Genomic DNA, 23,675 nt, shown 5'->3' with positions numbered 1-23,675 from the left:
ATGATGGCTTGCACATCCAGAGAAGGAACTATGGAGACTGAATGAAAATTGAAGCACGCTATTTTTCATCTTTTTTTTTGCATGCTTTTTTCTTTTTTATGGTTTTCTCCTTTTTTCTGACTTTTCTTTCACAACACAATTAATATAGAAATTTAAAATGACTGTATATGTATATAAGCTATATCAGATTGCTTACTGTCTTAGAGAGGGGGGAGGTGAGGGAAGGAGAAAAAAAATCTAACTCAAAATACAAAAATGAATGTTGAAAAACATCTTTACATGTAATTGGAAAAATAAAATATTATCAAATTTATTTTTAAAGTTTTTTTTTAAAGGAATTAAAATAGTTCATCCACTCTCATTGCTTCAACTACTATTTATAATTCACTTTATTTTCTAACCTATTATTCTAGTCTTCTTCTAAACTCCCAATATTTGGAAATTGTATGATGGCAATTCATTCCTTAATGATCTAGCAGCACCTCAAAGAAATACAGAGTTCTGGGAGGAATGACAGTCATTAGTCATTACTCAGATGAGAAATCAGTTTTTCAGCACATATTTCAAAGATGGGCCATCCAATATTTACTTAAAAGATTCCAAAGTAGATTCCCTTTCATTGTTCACCACTGGAAAATAGCTCTTGATTGAACATATGAATGTTAAAGTCTATGTCTTGGACACCATCAGATCTTAATCAGAAATAGTTAATGTAATAGGTTTAAAGTAACTTCCAGTTTTATGGACTTCTAAAATTCCACATAATTGAAAATTTATATTTTACCTTTTGTGATCTCCCTTATCCCTCATTAATGAGTCTTATTGCTAGCCATGCGTAGCCATGAAAGGCATCTAATATGATTTATTATTTAAGTAACATATCCATTTTGAGCTGCTTACGGCATATGCAATATGTTTGTTTACATATAATTTTTTCTGCCAAATCATTTGCTAGTCTTCCTTTTTTTTTTTTTTTTTTTTTGTCATATAGTTTATTCTTTGCTCAAGTAATCTGTATAAATTTTTCAAATACCAGGGTTGGTTTTTTTTGTTTTGTTTTGTTTGTTTGTTTGCTAAGACAGTGACTTGCCCAAGGTCACACAGCTAGTTAGTGTTAAGTGTCTGAGATCACACTTGAGCTCAGGTCTTCCTGACTTCAGGGGTGGTACTCTATCCACTCCACCACATAGCTGCCCAGTTCTATTTGGCTATTTTTAAAACTAGTGCTTTTGATGATTACTTGATAATGTAATATGATATCTACAAGCTCTTTTCATCTCCTTCCTATTTTTTCATTATTTCCTTTAAAATTCTAGCTCTTTTAATTCTCAAAATGAGCTGTATTGTCTTTATAAAGTACATTATATTAGATTGATATCATATTAAATCTTTAAATTAAATTAAGCACTGTATTTTTTTTTACCAATATAAGAAGTCTTCTAATTATTTAAATAATAACTTTATTTTCAGAGTGTTTAATAATTATGTGCTTTTTTGCTATTCTGAATAGACTGTATGATTTCCTTTTGGTTTTTATTACTACATAAAATGCTGACAATTTTTGCATGTATTCCTATGCTTTTCTTTCTATCCCCAGAACTTACTTAGAATAGTAGCTAGAGCTTAACAAATGCTTAATAAATTCTTTTTGATTGGAACATTAGAATTTACTGAAACTATCAACCATCTTAGTTTTTTTTTTTTTCCTTCTGATTCTCTGGAGTTTTCTAAGTAAACTATCTTCTATGTAAATAGGGATAGTATTTTCTCTGGATTTTCAAGTCTTTTATTTCTTTCTCTTGTTTTATTGCTGTTGCTAGTCTTTCTAGAACTATTTCAAATCATAGCTGAGGAAAGAAATATCTTTATATTTATTGAGAAAGTTTCTAATGTTTCTTCATTGCAAAAAATGCTATCCTTTGGTTTTAGAAATATACTTTATCATATTCTAATAGCTTTTTTTTTTTAGGATTTTTCCATGTAAATGAGTACTTTATTTTGTTCAGAGCTTAATATACACCTATGAGTAGGGTTGTATACCTTTTATTGCTAAAATAAATATATTCTATGTGCCAAAATGTTTGTGGCAGCTCTTTTTGTTGTAGCTAGAAACTGGAAGATGAATGCATGTCCATCAGTTGGAGAATGGTTGGGTAAATTGTGGTATATGAAGGTTATGGAATATTATTGCTCTGTAAGAAATGACCAGCAGGAGGAATACAGAGAGGCCTGGAGAGACTTAAATCAACTGATGCTGAGTGAAATGAGCAGAACCAGAAGATCACTGTACACTTCAACAACAATACTGTATGAGGATGTATTCTGATGGAAGTGGAAATCTTCAACATAAAGAAGATCCAACTCACTTCCAGTTGATCAATGATGGACAGAGGTAGCTACACCCAGAGAAGAAACACTGGGAAGTGAATGTAAATTGTTAGCAGTAATATCTGTCTGCCCAGGTTACATGTACCTTCGGATTCTAATGTTTATTGTGCAACAAGAAAATGATATTCACACACATGTATTGTACCTAGACTATATTGTAACACATGTAAAATGTATGGGATTGCCTGTCATCGGGGGGAGGGAATAGAGGGAGGGGGGGTAATTTGGAAAAATGAATACAAGGGATAATATTATAAAAATATATATATATATATAATAAAAAAAATAAAAAAAAAATAAAATAAAATAAATATATTCTCTTCTTAACAACTTTTTAAACATCTTTATTGTCCTTGTTTAAAATTCTACTGGGTCACAATAAATAATTTTGTGACTATGTTGCTAGTGGTTTTGCTAGAGTATTATTTAAATTTTTTATCAATATTTATTTGTGATATTGATCTACATTTCTTTTAGTGCTTTATTCCTTCCAAAACCATATATTTCATAAATCTAGTTTATTTCCCAATTTCTGGGACTAATTTGTGTAGTGATAGAATTCACTTGTAAATTTGTCTGGATAAAGATCTCAATTTAACTTCCTGAGATTGCTTTGTTTTCTATTTATTGCTCTCTTAGGATTTCATATATTTATAGGCATTCCATTATACCAAGAAGTGCTTAAATGCTTAGGCACTTTAATTTCAGCATCTATCACAGTGACTACTACTCAGAGATAAAGATTGAATTTGTTATTTCATTGATATTGGGAACTACTAGGTAAGGAAACTCCCACTATCAATAAAGGTTGACATCCAAAGGATATGAACAGACAATTCTCAGAAGAAGAAATTGAAACAATTTCTAGCCATATGAAAAGATGCTCCAAGTCATTATTAATCAGAGAAATGCAAATTAAGACAACTCTGAGATACCACTACACACCTGTCAGATTGGCTAGAATGACAGGGAAAGATAATCAGAATGTTGGAGGGGATGTGGGAAAATTGGGACACTGATACATTGTTGGTGGAATTGTGAATACAGCCAGCTATTCTGGAGAGCAATTTGGAACTAAGCTCAAAGAGTTATCAAACTGTGCATACCCTATGATCCAGCAGCGTTATTACTGAGCTTATATCCCAAAGAGATTTTAAAGAAGGGAAAGGGACCTATAAATGCAAGAATGTTTGTGGCAGCCCTCTTTGTAGTGACCAGAAACTGGAAACTGAGTGGATGCCCATCAATTGGAGAATGGCTGAATAAATTGTGGTATATGAATATTATGGAATATTATTATTCTGTAACAAATGACCAACAGGATTATTTCAGAAAGGCCTGAAGAGACTTACATGAACTGATGCTGAGTGAAATGAGCAGGACAGGACCAGGACATCATTATATACTTCAACAAAATACTATATGATGATCAATTCTGATGGATGAGGCCCTTTCCAACAATGAGATGAACCAAACCAGTTCCAGTAGAGCAGTAATGAACTGAATCAGCTACATCCAGCGAAAGAACTCTGGGAGTTGACTATGAACCATTACATCAAATTCTCAATCCCTATATTTTTGTCTGCTTACATTTTTTATTTCCTTCACAGGCTAATTGTACACTGTTTCAAAGTCTGATTCGTTTTGTATAGCGAAATAACTGCTTGGACATGTATACATATAGTGTATTTCACTTATTCTTTAATATATTTAACATGTATTGGTCAACCTGTCATCTGGGGGAAGGGGTGGGCAGAAGGAGGGCAAAAGTTGAAACAAAAGGTTTTGCAATTGCCAATGCTGGAAAATTACCTATGCATAAAATTTTTGTAAAAAAATTAATAAATTTTAAAAAATAAAATAAAGGTTGACATCTCTTAGGAAACTTTGCTAGTCTTGTTTGGCTGGAGTATTGGGAGATTAAGTGAGTTGCCCCAGGTCAAAGAGCCAGTAAATATCAGAAATAGGACTTAAACCGAGACTTTTCTGGCTCCAAGACTTGCTCATTATTCACGATGCCACACAGCTTTTTCCTAATACTTAGTAGATGTATAATGATTAATAGACTGATTCTTTTAAATGCTTGGTTTTGTTACTAAGGGTCTGATAATTGTTTAAAAATTTCTTCTCTGCTTGTGGTGTTTGCAAATTTTTTGTTTCAATACTCTTACTTTCTCCTCTTACACCTATACTTATAGTTCTTTCAATTATCTTTTTGTTTCCCACTTTATCAACTTCCTAAGACTTTTTATTGTGTTTATTTCATGTTTGCTAATTTGTTGATTCTCTTTTTAAAAATTACATATTCACTTCATTATGCCCTTCGTATTTTATTATTGGTGAGACAATTTTTTCCTGAAGATTGCTTTATCTTTCTCCAACCTCAAATTTGACATCCTGTCTTACTCTTCTTCCACACAATGTTGCAATAATTTTTTCTTTGAAATACTCATGATTTATGATGTCACTTTTCAATTTCCATGTAAATTTGCTTTTAGTCCACCTATTATAATTTTTATTTTGTTATAATATTAATGCCCTTTTTATACTCAGTCATAATTTAATATGCTTTAGGATAGAGACCATTTTTGTAAAAGTACTATGAGATGATGACATATGATTTTTTCTTTTTGTAGGCAATCCTTGACAATAGAAAATACTTATTGTGTTAATGCTTTAAATATTTCTGTCTAACTTCAACACTTTTTTTTTTTCTCTTTTAGGTCTTATTAAAGTCTTCTATATTTGATTATTATATTTTTGTATTTCAGTTAATTTTTTAGAAACAATAATACCTTAATACCTGATCCCATTCAGATCAGATATTAGTTTTTCTTAAAAGGTATTGAGACATTCCTCAAGACTGAATTGGCTCCGGGGACTAAGGACTGAACTACTAACATGATAATTTCCTCATTATTTGAGTGCAAAGCAGCTATGAGGTTTTGGAGGAGGGGTTCTAGGAGGTTTAGCTGGGGAATCACTATAAATAAAGGGAACTTTGGTCTGTTAAAGTTATACTCAATATGATCCTTTTCTTGTTCTGGCTAAACTCTTATTAACTTCTGAATTGCTTACAAGTATTGCATTTTGTTCCAATATTGATAACTGACTAGTAGACTAGCTAAGTTCAGCAAAGAACAAATATTTTGCCATCTGATAAATAAATGTTTAGTATTGATGTAGCTTCATTTCACATAGTTTCCCTGTTTACTTTCTTCATATTGTGAATTTTTATTTTTGTCTTGTCTGACAGCATGATCCCACCAATTTTTGAACTCACCTGATATATAAGAAATGCCTTTCCTAGCTTTCTTGCATTCTTCATATCTTAAGATGTATATGTATAAGTCTGTACCCACACACACATTTCTATTTATTTGGAGGCATTTGGGGTTAAGTCATTTGCCCAGAGTCACACAGCTAATAAGTGTCTGAGGCCAAATTTGAACTCAGGTCCTCCTGAATCCAAGGGTCAATGCTTTATCTACTGAGCCATCTTGTTCCCCTTAATGTATTTTTAGTAAGCAGCAAAATTAAGTTTTGTTTTCTCATCTATTTTACCATTCTTTTTCATTTTTTCTGACATTATCAAATGTAAGGTTTTTACTTACCTTTTTATCCCTTTCCTCCTTTAATTCTGCTCTTTGTCCCTGCCATTAGTTTTGCTTCCATGACTTTGATGCTAGTGTATTTCAACAGGCTTCTCCACTTCTTTACCCCACAATAGCTCACCTTATCTGTATTTCCTTGAATTTACTTATATTGTAGGATTTCTCTTTCCATTATTGTTTGATTTTTCCTTTTTTCCAATCTAAATAAAAGTATTAGTCAAAAGAATTCTTTTTCCCAATCTTGAAGCTTAAACAAATTATTTTGAGATATCCTTTTTAAAGAAGTTTTCATTTCATAGGACTACAGAGATCAATAAGACCCAAGAAACTATGGCAAAGAATTATTAAATAACTGAATTGGGATTTGAATCCAACTCCAAATCCAAGGCTCTATCTTTTCCAAGTCATTGTCACAAGTGCTTTTCCTTCTGTTCATATTCTTCTCCTACACTTTTCCCCCACATTGTTTATAGAACCTTTGCCATAAGACTCCAGGTAATCATATCTTCCAAAAGGAATTAATTACAAACTCTGTGATTTCAATTTCCACTCTACTGCACAAAACAAGAAATTTCACAAGGTTCATAGGAGATAAAATGAATTTCAAGAAAATCTAAGTTTAACCCCTTTCTTTACAAATGAACAAACAGATCCAGAGAGGTATCCAAGATGATAGAGTGAGAATACAGCAAAATTGAATGCAAAGTTCAAGACCAAAATTTGGTTTCTCATTATAGTAGAACTACTTTAAGGTCTAAGCTAAATAAAGTTTTACAAAATAAAAACTAAATAACAAAAACACACCAAAGCATTAAGCAAACAAACTCATTGGTAAATATTTTTAATCAGCTAAACTAGTAAAGTGTTAGGTGATGGTCAATGCAAATCTAAGCTCTTTCCAATATTTGTATATGAATGGCTACAATGTATACAACTGATACTGAACTCATCCACTGTTCTACTTTGTGGTTATTTGTGTACATTCCCAAACTAAATTGTAAACTCAAAAGCAGGAACAGTTTCTTAATACTTCAGAAGTCTCACATCTTACCTACAGTAGTAGGTCCTGAGAAAAAATAAGGAAGCAGATTTATTTAATTAAATTGAGATTATTTAATAGAATAACAATCTTAGACTTTGTTTTTAAAAGGAAGAAATCAAACCAAAGCTTTTAAAATTATTTTAAGGGGCAAAAGATAAATATTTACCCATCTAGAAAACTATGGAAACACTTTCCTTGCATATCCTTCTTTATTGCAGTTCTAATAGGTAATACTAGAAGATAATATTCTTTCCAAGCCAAAGCCAATATATATTTAACTGATAACATGTCAGCCCAGAAGACAATAAAGATGGTATCAAAATAGGTTTCCCCCCAAGAACCTAATTTCTCTCTTTATCTGAAATAATTAAACCTTCAATTTTCAAGAAAGTTCAGTGAGGTTTCTGAGTTAGTACTAGTATTGAAAAGAAAAAGCCAGTAAAGAAAGAATGAAAACCAGTCATTCCAACTTAGCAGTTTTAAAAGTATGGTTCAGAGACCCTCTTTGAAAACCCTTTCAGGGGGTCTATGAGCTCAAAATTATTTTCATAACTATTAAACATTAGGATATTCTTTGCCTATTCAACTCTTCCTTTTTCCTATGTGAGGCTAGATTTTCTTCATCCAAAATAATATATCACAACAGCTTAAGTGAAAAATTAGTGAAGATTCTAGTTTTTTAAGCAAGACATCAAAAAAAGATTTCCAAATACATACACATGCTACTCATCTCACTGTTTTTTTTAATTACTCTTTTCAGAAAAATGTATTTATGTTAACACTAGTAGATTTTTGTAAATAAATATCTTAAAAACTTTATCCATTTTTAATTTCTAACATGATATCAATAGATATAACCTGAAAAAACAAAAGCTCTTTGGCGGTGCTTAATAATTATTGGGAGTATAAAGGGGCTCTGAGAACTCTTAACTCAACCATTTCTACTCAATATTTTAGGAGTAGAAATTATACTTTCTACAATCTATTAAAAAACCTCCAACATTTATTAATTGTTTACTGTGTGCAAGGCACTGGAATAGCAAAGGCAAACCAAAAAACTGTCTGCTTTCAAGAAGATAATATGGTTGTCCCTTAATATTATGAGGGTTAGAGGCACAGTACCCCTGAGAATGTGAAAAATGTTGAATAGCTCAAATTTGTATTTTTAACAATTCTGACTGAATTTACTTAATATGTAAACAATAAAACAACACATTGCAAAAAGCTTAAGTTTGTACACAAGAGATAAGTATCTTGCATGCTATGAAGTATTTTTGCAACTGCAACTGTACTGACAGCAATTGTTTCACAAATATGGAGACAAAAAAGAGGCATTCCCAAAGATAAATGCATATCTTATAAGTAATAAAAGCTCACTGAAACTTTTAACAAAATCTAATTGTTTATAATAAATTTCTTCATATATACCCATGGTATTAAATGATAAAATGTCTTAATAATATATGGTATTCTTCGGAATCTAATACTTAATGTGCAACAAGAAAATGGTATTTACACACATATATTGTATCTAGGTTATATTGTAACACATGTAAAATATATGGGATTGCCTATCATTAGGGGGAGGGAATGAAGGGAGGGGGGTGGTAATTTGGAAAAATGAATACAAGGGATAATATTATAAAAAAAAATTACTCATGCATATATACATTCTAAATAAAATTCTAAATAAAAAAAATAAAAGTGCCTATTTTACAGAAAGGAAAAATAAAAATAAATAATATGTGTTATTTATGGTTTACTAAAAGTTTTTATTTTTTTCATTACATATGCATGTCATCTGCGATTTCTGCAATGTGCTACAAATCTCCAAAAATTTCTGCAAATAACCAAAACCTCAAATGTAAAACCTGCAAATGTTATGGGATGGTTGTATTACCAAGGGGAACAAAACATATAAATAGGAATACACATATAATTTGAGAAAAGAAAATATATTCATAGCCACGGACTTCAGGAAGGGATTCTGACATATAATGCTGAGATTTGAATAAAACCAGGGATTTTGAGAAGGAGGGTGAAGAAATACATTTTAAGCATGGGAGATAACCTATACAAAAGCACAAAGATATAAGATAGAAAGAGTAGTGTCAAGTAACTAAATGGTGGCAATGTGATTAGACTAAAGGGCACAGATTTAAGACGGAGTGTGGAAGTAAAATTGACAAAACTTTGTAAGTGATTGGAAAAGGGAAAATGAGGAAGAAAGAAATAGCAAGAATCTTTTCTATCTTTATTCCTATTGGCACAATTTATTATTAATTTTTAGGTTATTTCTCTAAAATTGATTGTCTTATGAAATTCAAATCAAATAATGGACTTACCAGATTATAAGAGTATTTCCTAGCAATTAGCAACACTTTCATTTTTCAACTCACCTTCAAAATGGCCTTCCTCTAAATGCAAATCGATATGTTCATGTAGGATCTGATAATTTGTGCAGATAAGACCACATATTGGACATTCAAAGAATGGCTGATCTTGACCTGTATAAACATAAATCAAGTTAGCTCTGTTTTGTTTTTTTCCCCCACAACTACTCTTTAGATCTATTTCCTAGATTAGTTCATTGTCTGAGTTCTTCATATGCAAGTCATATTACTATTTTCTCTGCTTAAGCAGATGATGGTCTCTTTAAATAGACATACTTCTACCTATTTACTAGGTATCAATGCAGATTATTCCATGGCCTAAAAATAACACAAAGAATACAGAATCAAAAGTGCTTTGAGGAAATAAGTAGCACATTAAAATAATTTGCCAGTCACAGAAAAGTTATAAAAAATAAATGGCAATGAAAAACAAGTACTAGTTTTTATCTCCATGATTATTGCCCTCAAAATTTAAAACCCAAACTTTTAATCTATGCTCACATAGCTGAAAAATGTATAAATGCCAATTATCATTTCCAGAAACATTAAAGAAGAACATGCAGCTATAACCTTGGCCAAATATTTCAATAACCCTAGAAGTTCTTCAATAGTATAATTCATGCTAGTATAATCAACTACACAAATAATTCCCTGACCTTGAATTGTTAATAGTGCTTTAAAATGGTGTCTTCTAAACACATTTCCACTTCTTCACTACCTTCCCTTTCACTAGTCCTTAAAACATAGATTCTATATCCTCTGCAATTCTATTAAAACTATTTTCTAAATAGGTCAATGACTTACCAATAGTCAAAAATCAATTACCTATTTTTTCATTTTTATTTTTGCTGAGGCAATTGGGGTTCAGTGATTTCCCCAGGGTCACACAACTAGGAAATATTTAGTGTCTGAGACCAGATTTGAACTTAGGTTCTCCTGACTTCAGGACTGGTGCTCTATCCACTACACCACCTAGCTCCCCCTCAATGACCTATTTTTCAATCTTCATCCTTCTTGACATTTGAGACATTTGATACTCCCTCCACTGTTAGATGTACCCTCAAATTTCTTGGCTTCAGACACTAACCTCACAAAATTTACCTTTTACCTCTCTTTTGCTAAATACTATATTCTTCCTGATTTCTTAAAATAATGGTAATCCTAAGAGTCCACCCTGTGTCCTTCTTCTATTGCTTTACTTAATAATAATGATAGAATAATAATTATAATGGCTAAAATTTATATTACATTTACTATATGCCAAGCCCTGTGTCAAGTGCTTTACAACTATTATTTCTTTTTATTCTCACAATAACCTTGGCAGGCAAGGGCTATTATTATCATTCCCGTTTTACAAATGAGGAAATTGAGATGGTGACCTGCCCAGGGTCATACTTCTAGTAAATATCTGGTGTCCAGCCCTTATACTCAGATCTTCTGGCTCCAGGTTCAGGTGCTCTAGCTACTGTGCCTTGTAGCTTCCTACATATACTTTTTCCCTTGACAATCTCGTTCATTCCCAGAGCTTCAAATAACATGGCCCGTAAATCTCCATTACTGGTTGTTATTTTTCTTCTAAGTCCCAGAACCACATCAAGAATATCTCTTTTTGGCATGTTTTATTAGCACTTCAAATTCAATATAGCTGAATTAACCTATTTTTTCTCCTAAACTTGCTCCTTTTTGTGTGGCATTTTATCCACTGCCCTGGCACCTTAATCCCAAGTTACAAAGTCCTGTCTATTCTACCCTCAATCGACACCATAATTCACAATGATCCCTCCTTCCAGTTCTTATTGATATTACCCTAATTTTCATCACAATCTGAATAGCTGAAATAGTCTTCTAATAGATCTTATAATCTGTTTGATACCTTTTCCAACTGATCCTACTACCAAGGTTATAATTATCTCTTACAGAGATCTGATCAATTAACTCCCTTGTTCAAAAATCATCCGGGACCCTACCAAGTAAAATTAAAACTCTTTCCTCTGTATTCAAGGCTCTTCACATCTGGGTCCTCCTATAGCTTTCCAGTCATTTCATGTTGTTTCCCTCTATGTATTAACTAAATTTTGTACCTTTTCCAGCATCAAGCACAATGACTTAAATGTAAGCAGGTAATGTTTGTGGAATGTCATTTATTAAAATGAAATAAGCTCAAATAGGTTTTTCTTAATTTTTCCAAACGTTTCTTTAAATAAACTACATTTAGAAGTTATTCTTTTATGCAGGAATAACCTTTTTGTCATTCCTTTTCAATAAAATTAACAAAGAAAAAAGGAGGGGAAAAGGGAATTAAAAAATGGTCTTTTTTTGCTGCGTTATTATGAGAGAGGTTTACTGTTTTGCTAAAGGTTTAAGTAGATATTTTAAACTTAATTATAAGTATTTTCCACAGGAATAATATTACAATGGCTATACTCCATTGTTTCTTAAGATGGTTACACAACACTGAAAACTTGTAAAAATAATTTTTCCTAATACTTGATTTTTCACTGCTTTTAAAAATTCTTTTTAAGCTTTTCTAAGAATTTTTTTGGACCCAAGACCAAATTATATTTTACTTTGAGGCCTCACGCAGTCATTTTGATACTATTGTGCTCTTCCAAGTTTATGTCTTGATCCTCCCTAGCAGACAAATTTTATTTTTATTTTTTGGACTAAGTAAAAAAGGCCATTCTTTGCCTCATTTTTAACTAGCTTTAATCACTGAAGGGTCACTGAATGAGACAAACAAATCTGGGAAAGACTTTAGCTTTAAAAAAAGCAAGATGTTCCACTGCACCTCCATTAGTCCTGATTTGTATTTTGCTACTGAAGTAGATAATACCAAAGAATGAGGTTGGGAACTTTGCATAGCCCTTCCTCACTTAAATCCAAATCACTTTCAAGTAGTGATGTCACAGTCCTCTTCTGAATGAAGGACAAACAAAAGCAAAAAAACCCAAAACAAAACAATATACTACACACAGTAGAATATTAGCATTAGACATTAATTTAGAGATCATATTATCCCCTAGATGTGGGTTGTGCTCCCTTAAAGAAACTAATCCTTTCAGATTGATAACCAGCCCCTCCTAGCTGATGCATTATCAATTCAAGAACCTTTGATTTACAAATCCTGTCAAAAGCACCCTTTTGAATTCCAATAAGAGACCCAGGCTCTCACAAATATAATATAAATCTCTGATTATAAAAAAGCCAAGCTGGAGTCCTCTCTTTGTGAGGGTCTAAACATGCCATCATCATGCCTGGCATCAAAGACTCTCTGAGAGGTCCACTGGAATCCTATTTCCGGTACCCTTTTATCTCTACCTTCACCTTTTACTAATTAGACTTTAACTTTACTTCCAAACCCCAAAATAAACCTCCTTTATCATCTAGGTTTTCGGGTCTGTAAATTCCTTTACAGGGGACTCTGCGCTGCCACTAGCCTCATTTAACTCTGTATCCTTGCCCCGAATCTAAAGGAGTTACAGGGGAGCTCTATTTGACTCCCTGTACCCTGAACCTACCATTAGACCTCAATATTTAGTTACCCCTTATCTAGATCTCATCACCATCATCTGAAAGATGGCCAAATATAGTACCAAAAGTGACTTGTCCAAGTTACTCTAGCTTGAACAGGCCTTTTTGAGTTTTTCCCAGGTTCCAAACAACATTTCACTACAGTGAAAATTTGTCCCAAAGAAGTTTCTCATCTATAAAACGTAGATAACTATCCTATCTCCTTCACAGAGCTATTCACAGGAAAGTATATATAAGCTAAAGTAATTAATATATAAGCAAAATCTGAGTTATTTGTAAGAACATGTTATTATGTAAGGTAGAGTTAACATAGTGGAGAATCAACCTTGGGACCCGTAAAACTTGGGTTAAATATCTGATAAGATATGGCTGATGTGATCCCTAGCAAGTGATCTGGGCCCTAGAGGGCAAATATCCCAAACTATCAATTGCAAAGTAAATATCAAACTTCATTGGCAGAAGGAGTTTCCCATGCTAGTGAAACAGCAGGTCCAATTCCTATTCTAATAACCAAACCTTTTAAATACAACTAGTTTTCGAGCAGAAAATATTTGTTTCTTTCTCTTACTATAAAATGTATACCATACCTTCTGCTGGAGTGTCTAAAAGATTGGCATGCTTTTTTTTCACATGTGTTTCCAAATTTTCATTACATGCTTCTATTTTCCCACAGAACGGACATTCTGGGATATTGGACAGTGATTCATTTATTTCAGTTAAGTCAGATTGATTCAGTCTATTTTCTTGTAACTCTCTCAGTTCAGTCAAATTCTCTGAATGAAAGGTTTTACACTTTAAAGAAACACCTTTAGAGTGACTGTGATCATTTGATGCACAAGCAGAATAAACATCTTCATTAACTTCCATTCTATAATGATGAGACTTTTCTTTTTCAGTTTTTCTATCAAGAGTTCTATGCTGCACTTGGTTAACCTTCTTCAAGTCTTTTTCATTTTCATTTTGTTCAAAATGAGCTGTTTCAATGTGGAAACACATTTCATCATAATTTACACCAGATAATTTGCAAAATGGGCAGACCACTTCATTCTCCATATGAGTCAAAAGAAGATGAGTCTTCATCTCTTGTTCTGAGGCTACTAGTTCTCCACAAATATCACAGGTAAACATAGTTATTATTACAAGGGCCTGGAAGTGAAAGCACACCAAAACCTCTAATTAGAAAATAGATTTTTAATTTTATAGATGCACTGATGGAAAATCCCAATGATTCTAGAACTTTTAACAAATATAGAGAAAAAATGAATGCTTAAAAATTATGAACAAATAATCATATGCCCAGCTTTGCTAAGTTTAGGTTTCTTTTTTTTCTTGAAATCATTGTGGGGGAGGGAAGGAAGGCAAACTAGATGGTCCAGTAGACAAAAGCACTGGCTCTGGAGTCAGGAGGACCTGAGTTCAAATTCAGCTTCAGATACTTAACACTTCCTACCTGTATGACCTTAGGCAAGTCACTTAACCCCAACTGCCCTGTAAAAAAACAAAACAATAAAAAAATCATTCTATCAGAAGCAAATATTCATCTTTCTATTCTTGTTATTAATTCAAAATAATTTAAAATTTGTTTCTATCATTTAAATATGTTTGACTTGTACTTCCTATTTTTATAAATAGGAGTTTCACTTTAAAGGTTATTTTGCCTACAATTCTCTTACTGATTTTCTGTTTCTATTAAACATTGTTAACCTTTTAGAGACTTAATCCAAAAAACAACATGCTGGTTTAATATTTTGTTAGAATCTAATACATCTTGATTTCACTGTGCATTTCATTCAAGTTTTTTTTGGGGGGCGGGGCATCTTATGCATGTCTAAGTAGTATTGATTCTTGCTTAATCAATAAAAATCATATTTAAAAGAATAAGATTTGAAAACTTTTTCTACCTCTGTAGCCTCAGATACTTTGTTTTTTTCCCAGATGTTCCAGTACTTTTGTTCACTTTTTTATTTTTTTTGTTTTTATTTTCATCTATTTTGCATTTCTCTTCAGTGTTTATGTTTTATACAATTTCAGCTTCTTTCCAAATTAAAAGATGGTCATCTAGTGCTGCTATGCCCAAAACGTCTATCATCCTGTGGCCAACCTAATGAAGGGAATCTCTAAATTTAGTTAAGATGATCCTCAAACAAGTCATATGAAAGATATGTATCCTTCAATACTTCTACACTATCATGTGGTAATGGGAGTTTCAGCAGATATAGTCAAGAACCTAAAAAGTTTGCTACTGACATGTTTTTAAAACAGCATGTGGATTTGGCAAAATAAAAACTAAAATTAGTATGATTTGATATCAACAATTTATAAAAATAACTTATTCCTAAATTCCTGTTGATCTGTGATTTTAGTTGAAGAAAAACTTCTTCAGAGCACTAAATAAGTAAAAAAAATAAGGCACAATTCACACATCTAGAGGGGGCATTGTGTAATTGAAATGTAATCTAACATTAAATTGCTAGCAGGAGCCTTAATTATTAGGTAAGAAAGAGAAAATAAACATGCTCCCAACATTTCCAGATTTTTCACCTTGTACATAACTTTTTTTTTTTTTTTTTTTAAGAGAAAATTCTTCCATGACCAGTGTAACCATGTTCATTGTATTTCTCTACATATAAAGGCAAAGAAGAGGGTTGGGACATTTATTCAAGTATTGAAGTTTGCAAACTCCCTTTTATAGATTATCTTGAGTTCCATAGGGACTCCATTCAACAAGCGTTTAAGTAAACACTATATGCTAGCCATTGGGATATAAAGACAACTAAATCGTCAAGGAACTAACACTCTATTAAGAGGGAAATCACAAAAATTTGAAAAAGACGAAATAATTGGAATTCCAGGAATGAGCCTGGAAAAGCTGAGATGGGGAAGAACTGCACGGGATATCATAAGGCAGAATCTTGCCTGCAGAAGTGGAGAATAGCTAGGCCATGGTATATAAGTGGTACAATACCTGTTGCCAGACATTTACTACAGAGGCCACCTCCAGGTTTGAGTCTTTCAAGATATCTCTTCCCCACCCCCATTTTTACTTTTCTTCGTATTCGAATTATTCTCCCGTTATCTGGAAGCTGAGAGCCTAGGGCCAAATGCTGAACCTGCCACTTGCATGTCTGACCTCTAGCAAAACGCAAGTCTCGAAGCCTTGGTTTCCTTAATGCCAAACTGTGTGTCTTTGGGATCCGCTAGCCTCCAAAGTCCTTTTTTGTTCAAAATCTCTGAACCTATTTTGTCTGCAGCACTCACTTTTTGTTTTTTGCATCTCCTGCACCTAGCACGGTGCCTCGCGATTAAATATATACCCATTTACCAGTCAGATCATCGAGGCTCAGGAATTCGAGATGACCCGCTAGTTACAGAGCTGGATACAGACGTGAACCCGAGAGAAACCCCAATCCCCGGGGGGCCTTCAATTAGCAGGCCATCTTTTATTCCCTCCCCTCCCATACTTAGGAAAGGAGCCAGGCTTCCCTCCCTACAGGCTCGGGGCTAAATCGCAGGCTACGCCAGGCCTGTGTCAACTACAGGAAAACGAAACCTAAGCCGAGGCTAAGAAGGAAGAGGGAAGCCTCAAAAGACATTCCTCGAGCCCAGTACTCCGGCCCCATCCTGCTCCTGCCCCCGCCCTTGGCACGCCGGAAGTGCCCCACCCTCACCCCATGGAGACAGGTACCTAGGCCGTCGCCAACTGCAGTAGCAACAGTAGCAGTAACTCCAACTTCTTTCTTATCACCGACTCCTCCCGCGGGGAGGGAACGGTACGCTGCGCAAGCGCGTTGTCCTCTAGGGCTACCCAGCCTCAACTGCCCGGCTTCCGTTCCTCCGAGGTCTTCGAATGCCGGGGTGGGGGAATCCAAATCGGCCTTGGGCCCTCAGGAGCAGTAGGAGGGAATCAGCCGCTAGCACCGCACGTCGCTTTTGGAAAGCCTTGGCTTCCCGATTTTTAAATCACCCTCCTTCCGTCACTGCGGAGACTGGATTCTCACTCATTTCCTGTTCCCCTTCGCCGCATTGCATGCTGGGATTTGGAGTCTTCTATTGGATTTGTTCTGAAATTAACCAAAGATAGGGATCACAAATTGGAAGGAGATGGATGAATTGGTTTTCCGCCTGTAAGGAGCGGGAGATAACCATCTAGGACTATCTAGCGAGAAACGCTCCAGGATAACGAAGCTACCGCAAGGTTTTTCACTACCACATCTTCCTGTTAATAAAGTGTCTCCCGAGGTCTGTTAGCATTTTTATTAACAGTAAATGAAAAAATTATTTTTAGAGTACAAAAACCTGTTGTTTATTTTTCGTTAAAATATCCCAAAACCCTATTATTCCAGCTCACACAATTACTCAATCCAACACAGAGGTGTAATGTTTGCAGAGCACTTTTACATGTTATCTCACAAACAAGGTAGGTGGTATTATTTGTCTAATAATAGTACCCAATCATGTAGCATTTATATCCATTACCTTTATTGATTATTACTACAACCCTACAAAATAAGTTAACAGTTATAACTGGTATACATGGGATGCAGAATAAATGCTGTACTTGGAGCCAGGTAAATCTGGGTTCATATTCTACTTCTTACACTTATTCTGAGGAAGTTGTTTAGCTTCTCTGAGCTTCAGTTTCCTCATCTATAAAATGAGCAAAATTTAATTAAATATCTTCTAGTGTTTCCAACTCTAAAGCTGTGAGCCATATTTTTGGTAGAGCAGGGGTTCTCAAACTATCCCCCCCCTCCCGCGAGGCAGATGCGCCCACTGAGGCCGTTTATGCAGCTGCCAGTTATGGCAAACGGGCTGAGGGGCGGAGACAGAGTGTGAGGTTTTGTTTTTACTGTAGTCCGGCCCTCCCACAGTCTGAGGGACAGTGAACTGGCCCCCAATTTAAAAAGCTTGAGGACCACTGTTGTAGAGACTCAAAATAAGATACACTTCCTCCATGAGAATCTATCAAGTGACTTTTATTTTCCCTACTTTACAGATGAGGAAATTAACAAACTTTATAGATATATAGATACAGCTATATACAATATTACATATCACAAACAGACATATCTATCTATTTCTGTGTCTATCTTGGGAGTAATGTCTGTCAATCAGCCTGCAACTGGTCTCTAGAACCTGTGGGTGGCTGGAGTAGCAGGAAGCATGTTAGAGGCAGGAGAGGAGAGTTAGGACATAAACTGAAGTTTAATAAGTTTCAGAGTGAGGAAGGAAAATGATGGCTGCAAATGGAAACCCCATCTCCTGAGAAGAGGTTATCTTTGTGGAGAAAAGGAAGAGTTTATAAACATAAAAATACTCAGGTTTTGAATAGCATTTCCCAATCTGAGTTTCTGTGTGGACAATGAAGATTCCTAGGTCCTGTGGGAAAGATCTCTAAATTGATTGTCTCACAATTGGGTACAGAACCATCATGAATAATAGTACCTGGTTCTATTCACTTGGCAGTTACAAGGAACAGGGATTATGAGTTTGCCAAGACATGTGATAGATGTTGGCTCTTAGGTCCCTGGGAAGTAGAGCTAAAAATCGTAAACACCTGTTGCTGGTCAAAGCAATATACTTTGCCAGAGGGTGAGATCATCCAGAGAGCAGAGGATTGTTGTTCTGCCAAGATCAGGGCACAGTCTGTTTTCTGAGCTTTAGTTCTGGGAAATAGAGTATTTCCAAAATACTTTGACATGTCTAAGGAAAGGAAATCAGAATTTATATAGCATCTACTATGTGCCAGACATTGTGCTAAATGCTTTACAAATGTTATCTCATTTGATCCTCACATTTACCTTAGCAGGTAGGTGCTATTTATTAATATCCCCATTTTACAGTTGAGGAAACTGAAGCAAGTAGAGATCTTGATTTTCTGTCATACATCTAGTAAATTTCTGAAGCTCAGATCCTTTCACTTAGATATTCCTGACTCCAGGCCCAATACTCTTATCTACTGGATTATCGACCTACATCATTAAGATAAAGGAGCGTTGGAGAAGCTGGAACTTTAGCTGATACATCACAGAAGCCAAGGAAGGTTTGAGGCAGAGATGAAGGAGGAGAGAATTCTAGGCAGGCCAAACATCAAATGAAAGTGTACATATTTAGAAGAAGGTCTGTCTTATAGAAAGAGACTAATGTCACTGGAGGGGAGTAGTAAATAGTATATGTGTCAGAATGGTAGAAAGAGGCCAGGTTTATTAAGGGAACAAATAATTTTTGCAATTGTCATAGGAAGATTCTGAAAACTACCTGCCAGGATAAAATACCAGACACTGAAAATCTTTTTTTTCTTTTTTTAAAAATTTTTTTAAATTAATTTTATAATTATAACATTTTTTGACAGTACATATGCATAGGTAATTTTTTACACCATTATCCCTTGTACTCCCTTCTGTTCCGAATTTTCCCCTCCTTCTCTCCACCCCCTCCCCTAGATGGCAGGCATTCCCATACATATTAAATATGTTATAGTATATCCTAGATACAATATATATGTGCAGAACCGAATTTTGTTATTGTTGTTGTTGAAAAGGAAGAATTGGATTCGGAAGGTAAAAATAACCTGGGAAGAAAAACAAAAAATGCAAACAGTTTACACTCATTTCCCAGTGTTCCTTCTCTGGGTGTAGCTGATTCTGTCCATCATTGATCAATTGGAATTAGATTAGATCTCTATGTTGAAGATATCCACTTCCATCAGAATACATCCTCATATAGTATTGTTGGTGAAGTATATAGTAATCTCCTGGTTCTTCTCATTTCACTCAGCATCAGTTGATGTAAGTCTCTCTAAGACTGAGGATCTTTCTTGAATTAAACTGCCAAGCATTCGAACTCTATTGCAGAGAGCACAATTTGGTTGGGCTGGCCACACTGTTTGACACACTAACTTGACTTTAACATGTAATGTTCCCATTGGTTTTCTGGAGGTCTTGGGACCAGCCTTCATTTCAGTAGAGTCATCACGATGAGAATAGCCAGGTGTTAAAGTCCAAATCTTTTATTATCTCCTTCACAATTTAGTTTCCTTGTTTGGGGCCTGGGTCAGCTTTCTTGGAGGCTTTCTGGAGTCTTGGTTTCAATGGAGAATAGAAAGAGGAATGTGAGATGGAATCAATGAATCTGGCTGAGTTTTTCCCAGTTTATATGCTCTATTATAATTACATTATCATAGGTATGAATCTTGTAGAATAGATAAAGTGCATGTACTGAACTAGAGAACTATTAATCACCATGCTAAACTAAATAACCATTGTCTTATCAATTGCACTGACTTAGTGCCTAGCAAGAGTCCTTGTTTCAAGTAGAGAGTTCTGACCCATAACACTAAACATGCTGGTGTCATTTGGTCTTCTTCAAGAACCAACTCCTTAAAGAAGTTACCAGTCTCCCTCAGAAGGGTGCACAGAAATGAGATATGAATCTATGGTTGCTGACCTAATCACCAAGTGAGATCATATAAAAAAGCCCAGAGATACTACTGTTAGTGAGGATTGCATGAATGAAAAACTAGTACAGGAAACTGAAAAAGAACAATCTGATTGATAGAAAAATCAGAAGAAAGCACTATCACAAAAATGAGAGGATCCAGGTGATAAACAGTGTGAAAGGCTTCTGAGAAATCAAAAAATGTAGTGATTGAAAAAAAGACCATTAGATTTGACCATTAAAAATCAGTGATAATTTAGGATAGAGCTGTTTCAATTAAATTATGGAAGATTTAAAACAGATTAAAAGGAATGGAAATTTAAGTACTCATTGCAGATAACTTTCTTAAGGAATTTATAGGGCATTTACTAGACTAGTAGAATTTTTTTTTTTTTTAAACATGGCCAACATTTGGGGCTGTTTTCAGTGTCAACCCTGAGAACAAATGACCAAAATGTCACAGATGTTTTATAGCTAATGTTAACTCAAACCACTCTCCTGAAACTGAACAACAAAAACCTAGAGAGTTTATACCATTAACTCCAAAAACCAAACCAAACTAAACCAAAGAACTTAACAGTGACTCTAAGCAAAAAGCTTTTTTTTTTTTTTTTTTTTTTAACATTTTTTCCTTTTTAAAAAAAATAAATAAATTTAGTGGTAGCTAAATGGCACAGTGCATAGAACACTGGTGCTGGAGTCAGGAGGATCTGAGTTTAAATCCAGCCTCAGACACTTAAAATTTATTAGCCGTGTGACCCTGGGCAAGTCACTTGACCCTAGTTGCCCATCCCCTCCCCATTTAAAACTTAAATAGAAGTAGGAAAAAAAACACAGAAAAAAGGATGGGGGAAAGCATTCTCATGTGCAAAGCAGAACATAAGAGAGGATTCAAAACATGTAACAATAAATTTCCACTTCAAGGAAGCATACATAATAATAGAACACATTATATTCAAAACTGTCCATATTCTTTTAGCTTCCTTGTAGGTTTTCTTTTGCTCTCTGCTATGTATTTTTTACTGTATTCTTTTCTCCCCATTCTTCTCATCCCCTATACAGACTACTGTTACACTTGAATATATCGTTCACTTAAATAATGAAAAATATATCTACAAATATATACATATATTCACACATACATAAATATATACACATATAGGCATTATCTCTTATTTCCTATCCCTATTAAAGCTACTTTACTTCTATCCATTACCTTGCCTTGCTATTACTCCTCAACTCCTAATCTCCCAGAATCCCTCCCTTATCTCCCCACCTTTTTTCCCTCCCTCTTTATTACTTTCCCTTTAGTCTGCACTATATTCCATCTTTTCCTTTTCCTTCCCTCTCATTTCTTTATAGATTCTAAAGGTGTTATACCAATTTGTGTGTGTGTCTATTTCCCTCTTTAACCCATTTTCAAAGTGAATAGGATTTCAGAACCACCAGCCCTTCTTCCTTATCTAATTGCTTTGTGTCCAATGTTATTCTCGAATCTTATTTGTATACCATTGTATAGTACTGTTTATATCTTTTCCTACAGGGTCTTGCTTTTTAGAATCACCTTTGTGATCCCAATGATAGCTTCAGAATATTTGAATTTTGTTTGTTTTTGTATTTTGCTGCTTGTAAAATTTTCTCTTTGATCTGGGGTTTTTAAATTTAGCAATGATGTTCCTGTATGCTTTTCCTTATAAGATCTCTTTCAGGTGATGATTTGTGGATTTTTCCTATTTCTACTCTCCCCTCTTATTCTATCAGGACATTTTTCTTTAATTATATCTTGTATTATTGTGTCAAGGTTTTTTTTCTGGCCATAGCTTTCAAGAAGTCCAATTATTCTTGTTTTGTCTTTTTGATTTGTTCTGCAGCTCTGTTTTTTCTTATGAGATATTTTACATTCCTATTTTTTCTTTCTATTTTGTTTTATTATTTCTTGGCCTCTTATAACTTTACTGACTCCTCTTGCCTAATTCTAATTTTCAAAGAGTCATTTTCTGAAGAATCTGGATCTCCTTTCTACATGGTTGACTTTCTTTTCATAATCTTCTTGTTTTTCTTGGATGGTGTTTTTCTTTTTCTTTTTTTTAGTTTTTCTTCAATCTTTCTAATTTTTAAAAATTTTTTCCTAGTAACCTGGATAAAATAATTTTAAAAATTATACATATACATTCTTTTAAAAAAATTTAATAGTTTTTATTTACCAGATATATGCATGGGTAATTTTACAACATTGACAATTGCCAAACTTTTTGTTCTAATTTTTCTCCTACATTTCCCTCCTCCCCCCACCCCCACCCCCAGATGGCAGGTTGACCAATACATGATAAATATGTTAAAGCATATACATTCTTTTTTAAGCATTTCCTTATAAGTGATGGGGGTTGAGGTCCCTTTAAGATTCCTGTCTGACTGCCCAACCTCCATGGCTGACCTTGATTCACAAATCCTGATCAAAAGCACCCTTTGAATATCCGGGCCCAGCCCCCACTATCAGCTCAGCTTCCCCCAGCCCCCACCAGATCTGAGCTATCTGAAAATCCCGCCAAGAACTTGGGGTACCGCCCATCTCCTTTTAGGTATAAAAGGGCCAAACAGGAGCCCTCTCTTTGCAGGAGCCCTTCCCCCCAACACATGGTATCCTTCCAGCCATGTAAGGGTTCCTGCCCGTCCAGCGGCCACCTCTGGCCCTGGCATCTTTCTAACTTAACTTTACTTCCAAATTCCTACAATAAACCTTTTATTTATCAATCTAGGTTTTCGGGCCTGTAAATTAATTTACAAGGGACACTGTGCCTCATGGGATTATCTATGCGCTGACAAACGGGGTTCCCCCTTTCCTTTCCCTCATTATAAGTAATATTAGAAGAGAAAAATCAGAACAAAAAGGAAAAAGCATGGGAGGAAAAAAGCAAAAAAAAGAAAAAAAAAAGTGAACATGTAGATTTAGATTCAGTCTGCATTATTTTCTCTGTGGATGCGGATGGCATTTTCCTCTAAAGTTTATTGGAATTGTCTTAAATCACTGAACTGCAGAGAAGAGCTAATTCTGTCATAGTTGATCATCACACAATCTTCCTGTTGCTGTGTACAGTGTTTTCCTGGTGCTGTTTGTTTTGCTCAGCATCAGTTCATCTCATTTAATTTTTGAAGTATTTTGAAGAGTTCTATGAATTCTTTTTGGATAGGTAATCATTTAATGTTACTCTCTGGAGTAGGAGAGACTTTTTTTTTTTTTTTTTTAAATTTCACTATCCCCTTTGAAGATGT

At 34.4% G+C, this 23,675-nt stretch overlaps 1 protein-coding gene across 5 annotated transcripts in view; it reads right to left on the bottom strand.

Moving 5' to 3' along the window:
- The window catches only part of ZUP1 (zinc finger containing ubiquitin peptidase 1), a 30,962-nt gene extending 13,998 nt beyond the window's left edge, over positions 1-16,964 (bottom strand). The window contains exons 1-4 of one of the 5 annotated variants that reach the window (XM_074310028.1): positions 16,654-16,851; positions 14,419-14,456; positions 13,556-14,114; positions 9,444-9,551 (exon numbers count right to left, since the gene is read on the bottom strand). In XM_074310028.1, coding sequence (XP_074166129.1) covers positions 9,444-9,551; positions 13,556-14,096 — 649 coding nt within the window. In that variant the 5' untranslated portion in view covers positions 14,097-14,114; positions 14,419-14,456; positions 16,654-16,851. Of the gene's footprint in view, positions 1-9,443; positions 9,552-13,555; positions 14,139-14,418; positions 14,489-16,226 lie in introns of all 5 variants that reach the window. The other 4 variants (XM_074310024.1, XM_074310026.1, XM_074310027.1 and 1 more) reach the window with 4 other exon arrangements.
- Between the last annotated feature and the right edge of the window lie 6,711 nt (positions 16,965-23,675).

This window comes from Sminthopsis crassicaudata, chromosome 4, assembly GCF_048593235.1.
Source record: "Sminthopsis crassicaudata isolate SCR6 chromosome 4, ASM4859323v1, whole genome shotgun sequence".
NCBI lineage: Eukaryota > Metazoa > Chordata > Mammalia > Dasyuromorphia > Dasyuridae > Sminthopsis > Sminthopsis crassicaudata.
The sequence above is the reverse complement of the archived record's forward strand: the minus strand, read 5'-3'. Positions and strand labels throughout refer to the sequence as shown.